Source organism: Vigna angularis, chromosome 6 (assembly GCF_016808095.1).
Source record: "Vigna angularis cultivar LongXiaoDou No.4 chromosome 6, ASM1680809v1, whole genome shotgun sequence".
In the NCBI taxonomy this organism is placed as follows: domain Eukaryota; kingdom Viridiplantae; phylum Streptophyta; class Magnoliopsida; order Fabales; family Fabaceae; genus Vigna; species Vigna angularis.
The window spans coordinates 5,099,654-5,111,175 of NC_068975.1; the positions used below are offsets into that span (position 1 = coordinate 5,099,654).

General features: G+C 34.0%; 1 protein-coding gene across 6 annotated transcripts; it reads right to left on the reverse strand.

Annotated features, from left to right (window-relative positions):
- Nucleotides 1–3,806: 3,806 nt before the first annotated feature.
- On the reverse strand, nt 3,807–10,881 carry LOC108343351 (protein arginine N-methyltransferase 1.6). 6 transcript variants are annotated; one of them, XM_052879203.1, is made up of 14 exons: nt 10,563–10,880; nt 10,260–10,467; nt 9,619–9,744; nt 8,984–9,148; nt 8,785–8,903; nt 8,624–8,703; nt 8,140–8,411; nt 7,833–7,983; nt 5,450–5,489; nt 5,214–5,307; nt 4,920–5,069; nt 4,744–4,818; nt 4,313–4,409; nt 3,807–4,137 (listed from the first exon to the last, which is right to left on the reverse strand). In XM_052879203.1, the coding sequence occupies exons 1-14, from the start codon at nt 10,784–10,786 to the stop codon at nt 3,983–3,985; spliced, it is 1,956 nt and encodes a 651-aa protein (XP_052735163.1). In that variant the 5' UTR covers nt 10,787–10,880; the 3' UTR covers nt 3,807–3,982. The 6 variants fall into 6 exon arrangements, with proteins under 6 accessions (XP_052735163.1, XP_017437067.1, XP_017437069.1 ...); XM_017581578.2 differs by having other exon boundaries at nt 5,450–5,523; nt 7,756–7,983; XM_052879206.1 differs by having other exon boundaries at nt 4,009–4,144; nt 5,450–5,523; nt 7,756–7,983; nt 10,563–10,881.
- Nucleotides 10,882–11,522: the final 641 nt, after the last annotated feature.

An 11,522-nucleotide genomic window follows, 5' to 3' on the forward strand; every position in this document is an offset into this window, starting at 1 on the left:
TAAGACAAAATTGTCTATAAGACTTATATGTCTAAACACTCTCCTGTTTTGAAGTTTAATCAAATAACATTAAACGAAACAAGAATATGAAAATACTTAAGTTGAGGAATAACATAGGTAGAAATACAAATGATAGAAACAAGATTCCGAAATCATCCATCAACATAGAAAAGTCTTAGGAAAATACTTAGGAAAATAACTAGGTTAAATGCTTCCAGACGCAACGCTAAACCCGTAAGCTATATTGTACCTAGTGGTATTCAGTTGAACTCTCAAGAAGCAAAAAAGAAAGGTGTCGAGACAAAGTCTTTGACCAAACCCTCTAAAAGCCTTAAACAAAGATCGAAAAATTATAAAAGAAGAAACATGTTAAACGCTCAAGCCCTAAACGACAATATTCCAAAAAACGTTTATAACGGACTAAACGATACCATAAGCTAAAATCTTTACTTCGTCCAACGATGAAGTTCTTACTCAACGAATGGTATCTTAAGGAAAAGCTTAAATGATAAACATTACCTCAAGGGTAGAAAATGTAAAATGCACTTTGTTGTTCTGAACAAGCATTAGATGTCATTAAATGCTTAAAGTTTAAAAACAACAAAAATGATAAGAGATAAGACATATATGTTGCATGCACAATCTACTCTATTTTATGCAAATAACCTACTACACGTATCCACTGCTTTATTTGAAATATATTAGAAGTGGACGTTAGAGATAAAGAAGACATTCACAAAATGTTCTCTTCATAAGAAGAAGTGTCTGAAAGAAAGTACAACCTATTTCAAGTAAAATACTGAAAAAGTATGTCTGCTCTAACAAGTTGACTTTAACCGACGACTGCTTCACACACAAGATCGAGAAAACACAAGAATCAAGACCAAGAGCTCAGTCTAACGAATCACTTTTGAAAAAGCCTTTAAATAGAAGATTATTCAAAGGAAGAATCAAGAGGATAACTTACAACATAAATATCAATACTACGAAAAGCATTTAGAAGAGAAGCACGAGGAAGTTCAAGCAAAAAGAGAATATTGAGAAGAGATAAAGAGAAAAGTCAACCAATACTCTCGAACATCATTGTAATATTTGCTTACTATTGTAAGAAGAGAAAAGAGAGAAACACCCAGTGAGTCTGTAGACTGTATTGTATTAAACATATATCCTTTGTGTGATAGTAATAGTCTAAACGACTTGTAAGCAATCATTGATTGCAATTTTGAAGAGAATTAAAATTTGGATTGAAACTCTAAGGAGTTAAGGAAATCTAGGCAGTATATCAGAGAATACCAAGATTGTCTAGTACCATGAGTGGTGCGAATACTCAACTAGTCTAAGGTAACAAGAAATTATTTGTTGACTAGGGATACTAGAAAAATCTTATACTCGACGAAAGTGCTATATAAGGAGGGTTGTGAAAAAGTTTTTCCATTAACACTAATCAACCACCCCCCCCCCCCCCCCCCCCCCCCCCCCCCCCCCCCCCCCCCCCCCCTTCACTTGGCAATACAATTATCTTAGTTGTGATAGATTGTCCAAGTGTCCCCATTTTTGACTTTTGAAGATTGATTATACAAGTAAGCTAGTTGTGATAAAATTTCCAAGTATGCCTATTTATGTCCTTTGAAGATTGATTATACAAGGAAGTTAATGGCTGAAGTTTTCATAAAAATGGTGGTTAAGTTACATGGCATTCCAAGGAGAATTGTATTAGAGATAAGGTTATCACAAGCCACTTTTGGCTTATCATATGCAATAATGGGCAATATAAGGCTTTGATTCGATGCTTAGAAATGTATTTAAAATGCTTTACTTATGACTCTCATCAAAATTGGGCAATGTTATTATATGGGTAGAGTATCGGTACAATATATCATACCATACTAGATTGGCATGACCTCATTCAAGGTGGTCTATGATAGAGAACCACCATAAATTGCTAAATATGTTCCTAGTGACAAATATTCACCTTCTGCTCAAGAGGTACTGATTGAAAGAGAGAGGGTTCTCCACAAACTCACACTTAACCTTTAAAAGGCTTAACAAAACATGAAAAAATTATGCTAACAAGAGGCACATGCCTATGAAGTTTAAAGGAGGGATCAAGTGCTAGTAAAACTACAACATTATAGGCAACATTGAGATGTTTTAAACAAGAATAAAAAATTTGAGCATGCAATATTTTGAACACTTCAAGATGATTGAGCACATAGGACAGGTTGCATGTAAACTCTTAATACGATCCAAAGAGAGAATTCGTCTTATTTTTCATTCCTCTCCATTGAAAACTTGCAAGGGAAATCATTCCTTTCCATATACCCCTTCCTATTGTTCAAACAAATTCAACTCCAGTCATTTAGCCTACTGATATTCTTAAGAGTCGTGTTGTGCTTTGAGGCAATCAACACATTCAACAACATCTAGTGCAATGGGAAGGGTTAGATGCATATTGGGAGGATCATAAGCCCTTAAAAGCAACATTTACACACCTTAACCTTGAGGGCAAATTGCTCTTGATGGGGAAGGAATTATAATAAAAAAAAATACAAAAAGGACAAATGAAGAAAAAACAAATAGAAGAATCAAGAATTGGGAGGACTAATGGCCAGACAGCAAGAGATGAACAAAATCAACAAAAGAGAGTAAGTGGGAGAATTAAAACTATGAATCCACATTTCAGGGATTACAAGTGGGAATGATCCAATATATAGCCATTTTGTTATTGAAAGAGGAAGGAAATATATTTGGTAATCTTCCTTTTTGTTGCCAAGATCGTGTAGGCCTATTTTGGATTTTTCTTTTCTCCTTTTCTGTGTATGCTACTCTGGTAGCCATCTTTACCATTATAAGAAACTCATACACGACATGATACATACAAAATTATTTGTTTGATTTTTTGTTACATAACCATAACCATAACCACATTAGTGAGAATTAGAGGAAGTAAAGTAAAAGCACGACAATGAAAATTAAAGACAAAAAAGAAAAATGGAAGAAAACAAAGCTAGTGTGAAGCTGTCAAAGTTTGGATAAAAGGATAACATAATCAGTGTCAAGCTATCTTTCCACCTATGAGGAAGATCAAAGAGCGAAAACTGTCACAAATCTGTCTTCACAAGTTCACGAACACTCGAATTCTTCACTTTTGTTTGATTAGCTATATTACATTAAGGGATATAAACTCACATCATTATTAGTGTACTTAGCCTTTACCAAGTAGCAAAGAGGAAGAATCAGAAGATCAAACCGAAAGAAAACTCGCAAGGTAACTTGGTATTTTAAAAACATTAGAAGGTGGATGTAGAATATGAGGTACAAGAGTGCATTTTCGTACCGTATATATTAACAGCACAAAATAAACTGTCAATAAAATTAAACTTCTTTGTTATTACTGTGACCAAGAAAAGTTTTACCAAATTCCATGATGATTGTCAAATATTCTTAGTAGAAAACAAACATCTCAGCCAAATTCTTTAAGACAGCAATCCTTCTCTCATTGAATCTAAGTCCATGTGTTAACTAAATAAAAAATTGAATAAAACCAAAGTTCACATCTTAATGATACTCAACACATGTAATGACATTCATATACTCACAGTATCAGAATAAAAACATAATGAATGATGATTAAATAAGATATTGAAGTTGAAAGGAATTAAGTCTCCTATTATAGACAGCCATTAGTCTTTTAAATAATATTTGTTATTTGTTACTGTATTAAGTCATATTAAATTGTTGTAATTAAATAATATATCAGATGTAACAATCGACCTGATAACTTTTACTTTTTGACAATCATACAATTGATACCATAAATAATAACTGATTTATATCCGAGCATGGAACTACTTAAAAACAGAAGCATGGGAACATTCTAACTTAAAGATAAAACACAATATGCAAAAAGCTACTTGTGCGTCTAAAACGTAAATGTCACGGTTCCCTACACACATTTTCTGTGCCATTTATTGCAAGGGTTTCATAAAAAATCAAGTATAATTTTGAGTTCCCCCTTTAATGGGCTAAAACAAGCTTCGACAACTGCAGAACAAGGTTGGACACTTGTCAAGCTTTGAGGGTCTACTGTTCTAGGTGTTCCAAGAAGCTTAACTCCCTGCTTCCAGTACTTCCTATCTGCAATCTTAAAATGGGAACAATAAGCTATAGCTCAGTTTTAGATCCTTTACAAGAATGAGTTTAGTCTTAGGTCTTGATTTAGTCTTTCATATATAAATTATAATTCTGCAATGTTATAAAAGAGAGGAGCTTCATAGGTTTAGTTAATATTAGAAAGGCAAGTGGGAGTGACCTGGACCAGTTGAAATCACAATAGAATTTTGTAAATCCATGACCCAGTCAATCCATAATACAAATCCATGACATACCCCCCTCTTGGTGAACTTAACCTGCAACAGACAATTTGCAATATTCATTGTGTAAAAATGATTTGTATTTGCTAATTACTATTCTGTAAGATATATAGACGATATAATTAGTCAATTAATCGCCTATGCAATCTCCAATTAATAACTGGTAAATAATGAGCATGCTTCTCTGGAGCTAATAATAATTACTCAGTTAGTAAGCTACACCAGGGACTAACTATTGTGCAATCCTTCGTTGAAAGGAAACTTTTTTGAAATCTGATAACTAGACATCATAGTCCCTGACAACGCCAAGTACCAAACCTGCTGATGATGCCAATGCGTCCAAAACTTACATGATGATATGTCATAATACCTGGGATTTTCCATGACATTCGCATATTTGTTTTGAAAACTCAAACTCCATCACGTCAAATGTCTCACTAAGCACCTGAAACATTATGCAAAATAACAAATTGATACTAGTACACTATTGTTATTTGATAAGTGGAATTTTCTTCAATGAGGGAAACAGCTCTAAACATGAATTACATCAAATTCTCCACACTGCCAGACGAAAAAAGGGAGACAGGGACCCTCTTCTAGTTCTGGTAGATGACCGCAGGCCCCCAATGTAGCATTTACCACTGAATGGTCAAAACCTTCAATACTACTCAGGCAACAACGACTTTTCCAAAGATCCTGCAAATTGTGTCCCATTAATCCATGTATACGGCTCCACTACCAACTTAAAAAGAATAGTTATGTTCTCTTAATCCAATGCATAAATAAAAGAAAAATTCCTAAGCTACAAATTTGAGCTTTGATTAGTTCCCAATAACTTACAGGAAGAGACATAGCGCATGCTCTCAATATTCCTTTACTAGGAATTGTCAGAGCATCTTCTGAGAGTATATCATTAAGTGTAGTACGATCCCTCCTAAAAGCAGAAAAAGTAACTTCAGAATGCTAAGTGCCAAATTAAAATCATATTGTCATTGATCATTTATATTTGTTAAAACACAACTATTATTAAAATAAAAAAGAATTGATCACTGCAAGAAAGTAAATAAAAAATATACCAAAATCGTAGGTTCTGCCATGGCAGCATACCATCGTGTCCTACATAGAAAGGTTCAGCTATTAACAGATCAACCTACACAAAAGGGAGAAATGGCTTAAACATTCAAGGAAAAGGAATTAACGTCACATGTACAGCATAGATATTGTTTTCTACAGAATGCAACATACGTTAGGACAAACTACTTAAAATGAAATGAATATGTACCAAAATATAAAAAAAACAATAAAGGTTTTGATGTAGGATAACTGAATAGTATCCTTGGCAGGGTGCTTCCTTGAAAAACCTGTAGTAATCCTCTTGGACGAAGTGTTCAACCAACTCAAATCTTACGTACTCTCTACAACAACAAGCCTTGCGTAGTAAAAATCAAGATCTTACTTAAGATCGGAAAGAAAAATATATATCATAAATCGGAATATCGTAACACGGATAGTATGAATGTACAAATTTTCTGAAATTGATATTCACATAAAAAATCATTATGTCATTCAAAAAACAGAAAGATAGATTGAATTGGAATGAGAGTGAATGGAGTTTGGAAGTTCAATTAGATAGCTGAAGGAAGAGTGGGAATTTGTGTGGTTTAGAGAAGGACGAGTGGCAGTCGGGACATATTTTAATGAAGAGCAGCGGCGGCAGTTTTCAGTGTGCAGTGGCAATTTTCCTCACTTACAGGAGAGAAGGAGCCACTGTTTTTTAATTTTTCAGTGTGCAGTGGTAGTTTTCCTCACTAGCGGAAGAGAGGGAGTCACTGTTTTTTTTACTTTTTCAGTGCAGCAGAAGTTTCCAAAGAGTCACTTCTTTATTTTTTGGGGACAGCTTCCAGAGTCACTTTTTTTTTTTTTGGGTGCAGTATTAGTTTTAGAGGAAGTCATTTACTAATTGGGCTTAAAAATGTTTTAAACTAAAGTTTTAGTGTTTAAAACGGGTCTAATTAAAACCCACTAAAAAACCCTAGAGCTATCTGTCACGACTCACGAACCCGTACACGAGAAGCTAGTGTCGAGGCTGAACGACCCCCAGGTACGTCAACACCACTAGAAATGCTGCTGCAAGTCACTGCCGAGAGAGGAAGTACTGTAGCAATGTCTCTCACTTGTTGCTGGAGGGATTACATTGGGAGAGGCGCTGCCATGAGTCTCATTGCAGGGAGAGTAGCTGCCATGAGTCTCATTGCAGGGAGAGTAGCCGCAAGTGGCATCTCCATGATGAGCGCCACTGCAATGTCTGGCGGGTTCTCCCTTGCCATTGGGAGAGATTATATAGCAAGACTCACCATTTCCACACGAGTTGTGATTTTTAACGACTATTCAAGCCGATCCAACAAAATCGTAACTTCCAACTAACCCTTGATTGAGGAAGGGGAAGAAGATCGTAGACTCGTACGATGTTATGGGTTGAAGCGCGATTTTGACTACCATGAGTCTTATCCCACTAAATAAGGCTGATTACATAAATCATACAATGACATTGGACTCAGTTAAAGACCAAATGTTCATCATGAGATCCCTCTTTATAAATTCCTCGTACTCAAATATCAAATCCTCTTTAAGTGAATGATATTCACTACCATATATTAACTAAGACAGTTCTACATGCTTACACTGAAGATCTATTTATTGACCCAACATTGACAAACACCCTAATAAGTCATACACTGGAAAAAGTAAAAAGAAAACTTAGGTATTTGAAGATAAAAGATAAAATGATTCAAATTGTATTTTGTAAACCCGTACAAGAGGGTATATATGGAACTCCACCACCTTAGAATAATGATTACAATATCCCCTATAGGATCCTACAAGATCCTAAGTTTCATAATGACAATGATAATATCTCCTCAAAACTCAACATCTCTTTTCAAAACTCAACACATACTCTAAGCTGGAATATGATAACGTGAAATGGCAGAAAAATTCTAGATAACATATAAAATAAATAAATAGAAAAGAAAGTGGTCCATTTTACATCAGGTTTATTACTAGGAGGAAATAGGACCAAATATTGTTTAAATACAATAATCACATAATAAAATCTATGCATTTACTACTAATTTGAAAAGATGAGCCAGTGTTCACGAGCTCAAAAATTAAGTAATAAAGTTCCATATAAAAAATATAAGAAGCAAAGTAACACAATATTTTCTGAATTAATGTCCATTTCACTGCTTCCAAGTCTCTCGGTCCAAATGCAAAGTTATTCCAAATTTAGGATTTACCCATCAGACATAAGTGGAGTATCTATGATATATGTTTCTAATTGAAGAAATAATAAATCAACCAAGTGGAATCAAGAAAATTCAACCTTTTTCTGATGTATATCATGCATGTTTAACTGTTGCACGTTTTTTTCAAGAACTTCAATGCAACTATGTGACAAACCATTTGCATGGGCAACTGCTTGCAGGTATTGGAGGCCCCTTTCCCTCAATCCAGGAAGTAATGACATTACACTTGCTTCGGAAAGCTTTGCTACCAGAAGTGGTAAAAAGGCACTATCATCTACAACCAAGCATAACAGGCGATCTTTTCCCTGCAATTGCAAACATGATCAGTTATGGTAAAGTAAATAGAATACGTTAACCTGAATTATGAAGTACGAGCTAAAAGAAGTCTTAGTCTATAATTTGTTTCGTATACAAGTGAAAGGCTCAATCATATGGCATAGGAAGGAGTTTGAATAACTTACCATGCTTTGTACTGCTTTCAACATTGAAAGCCTCCATTCTTTATCTGCATAAATTGCAGCTCTTTCTGGTGGTAGTACAAGCTGAAAATCTCCTGTCATGCACCTATGGTTCAAAATCTTAGTAGTTGGTACTAGGGTATCAAAATTATATGAGAAACTAGTTTCAGTATGAGTAGCAAGTAAACGAATTTCTTCCCCTTGGAGTATGGAAATACCACTGCCTGGAACGAACCAAACACACTGTTTCCAGTGGTCACACCAACCAATAGGACCTAGGGTAGAACCAATGCAACATCATTAATGAAGACTCTAAAATATTAACAATTAACAATAAAAATTATAAATATTCACAAGATATGGATGATTAATAATAATATATTTCATATAACTTTCAAACATATCAAACCCATGTATGATAATAATGTAGTATGTAACTTTGAATAATGCACCCTAACTAACAAACGAAATCATAACAGACTCTCACTTGTAATTGTCGGTGACCTTATCCACCTTGGAGCAGTGGAATAATAGATAGTCCCTTCCTGATCAAGTTGAAGTACCCACCTGAATCACACACAGGACTGTGAAAGGAAATAAAATACTCTAATAACACAATTAAAATAGCATTAAAAAACACATGATTACCAAGAGACCACAACATGAACTCTCCCATCATTCGTTGCCTTTACACACAACTCAGTTTCGCCATAACTCTCTGGCCGTTTCCAAAAATCAAATTCAAAAATTTTGAAGGGTTCTGAAAGCTAGAGGATCTTAACTTGAGCATGAAATATACTACTATTAATAATGTTTAAGTGAGTAACAGAATTGTCATTAAACATACCAATGTTATTTCTTCCTGTAAAGGATTGACATGCATAGCATATTGCTGACGTTTGATACCTAGCACACTATCAAGTCCTGGAGGAGTAAGCCGAATGCTATCAGATACAGTAGCCTCGTTGTTATGAAAATCATGCAACTTCCATAAGAATGTGCTTTCAACCAGCTGAAGAAAAGTTACAAAGGAAGAGGAGGCATAAATCTCTGTTAGAATAAGTCAAAACTCAAATGAAAGGAAAGAGTACAATGAAAATTATCTTCATAATGATAAGAAGAGTGTTAGAAACATACTCTCTAACCTACTGCTTCTAAAACATTATCTATCATTGGTTAAATTTATTGAAAAATACAAATTATGAGACTCATTAAATAATAAGTGAGACCCACAAAAATTGATGATTTATAATAAATTTTAGTCCATAGTAAAAATTTGTTCAAACAAAAAATGGTACGGGGTGCGTTACTAACAAAATAGGGTTAAGTTTTAATGATATTTAGGTTAAAGATGATATTTTATATGCTTTTATCATTACAGTGGTATGTCCATACTCAAAGGTAGTTTCCATACTCATACAGTGGTGTGTCCATACTCAATGATGACCCAGAAGAATGTAGTATGTCATGTCCCCTGATTACCTGTCCATATATAGTTGCTCGATATGGCACAGTCATGGCATTTTCCACCAACAAATTGTCATGTGCATGTTGTAGGGTCGGTATAAGCCCCTCACCCAGTAGCTCTGAATCAAGTATCTCGCTTACCTATAACAATTATCTCAATTCAACTTTTTTTTTGAAGGAGGAATGACATCAAAGGCATATTAGCTTGTGCTCAAAGGATCCCACTTCTCCAATAAAGTGAGATGATTAATATCAGTCGTTGATAAGAAAATCAAAGGTTGATAATTTATGCAGGCAGACACACATAAATATCAAGCATTGGTTTAGTCACTAACAACTTAGATTGCATACTTTACCCTTACTGACTCTAAAAGGGTGAATCCATATATTTGTTTTGAAACCTCGGCTGTTAAAGTTAAACTTTCAAAATGATTATAAATCTATTTTCATAACTTCAAAGGAATTTTGAGAGCTTATGTACTGAGAAAAAAATCTATACATTTTAAGCAGAAAACTTCTCATAAGCACTTCTAACTTGTATCCAGACATTCCTATTATTCATTTGGCTATCTAAGAATCAAAACGTGTCAAGTGATGATAGGGGAAGGACACTTACAAAAGTTCATCAAGATGAGAATTTTGAAAATGAAACTTACAAGAACATGTGCTCGCGAAGGCATATCAAGACCAACTTGGAGTTCCTCAGAGCGCTTGTTGATGATTTTGACTCTTCCCTCCATGCCATTAAGGCGCAACACCTTCTTCATCAGCTTCACCATGGGAAGGTAAGATTCACAAGCTGTGACCTTCCCTTCGTCACCCATGGCACGTGCAGCCATCATCGAAAGCAACCCAGTTCCAGCACTGACCGATTATAGTGGCATCATGTTATACAAAGAAGTCAGCGACTAAAATCAAATTAAGTCACGCCTATATTTTTATTTATGAATGTAGAGTACCCGATATCGAGGACATGGCAAGGTTTGCTGATGGTTTTCTCAATGGCGTGGCGAAATGCCGCGTTTCTGGTGGAGTCATTAAGCATGTCCAAATACGACGTCGTGGCAAGGAAAGGCTTGTGGAAATTCTGAGCGAAGCTCTCGTCATTGTCTTCAATGACGATCCATTCAGAGTTACCTGTTAACGGATTAAGTTTAAGCTGGAACGCGCGGTGGGAGGACATGTTTTCTTAGTTTAAAAGGATAGGTGGGGATTTCGGAGAGGAAACTTAGGGTTTTAAGGAAACACAGGTGAAACGGTTGATGAAATTGAAAATGATATTTACTCCATTTTGTAGGAAAATGAATATCAAAGCCAGTTTCCCGGACAAAAAAAATTAAAGGACGGATTCATTTCATTGTAAAAATAATTCTGAGAAAATATTATTTGATTATAAATATTTTGTAATTACGTAACATCTATTTTTTATTTTTATTTTAATATAGTATTACAATATAATCAATAAAAATAATTCCTTTTACTTTTTATTATTTGTGATTATATTTATTAGATGAAATATGTATAATTAAATATATTATTTAATAGTTATCGTATAAGGGGTCAAGATGTCCATGATCCTTTTATAAGTTATTAAGTTAATTTTATTTAATTATTAAATTAATTTTATTTAAGTAAAATAATAACAGTATTATTAAGTTAGTAATTAATAAATTAAATATAGTTAAATTAATTTAAGCCATATCTTAATAAATACGGAATTAATTTTCAATCATTTAATTTTTATAAAATCTTACACACAAAAAAAGTTAACAAAACGTCTAACCTAATGAAATTAAAATTAATAATTAAAAATAATATAAAAAAATATAAAGATGAATTTGATAATAATAAGTGAAACAACATATTAATAAAATACTTTAAAATAATTATATTAAAACAAGTTGATTTAATCTCTTTCA

What these genes read in the sequence shown, in the direction of transcription:
- LOC108343351 (XM_017581578.2), bottom strand. Translation starts at nt 10,786, where the DNA reads ATGTCCTCCCACCGCGCGTTCCAGCTTAAACTTAATCCGTTAACAGGT. An exon ending in AAGGTCACCGACAATTACAA is followed by an intron (nt 8,412 to 8,623) that starts GTGAGAGTCTGT and finishes GTTCTACCCTAG; the next exon opens with GTCCTATTGGTTGGTGTGAC. An exon ending in GGCAGTGTGGAGAATTTGAT is followed by an intron (nt 4,819 to 4,919) that starts GTAATTCATGTT and finishes ATAATGTTTCAG; the next exon opens with GTGCTTAGTGAGACATTTGA.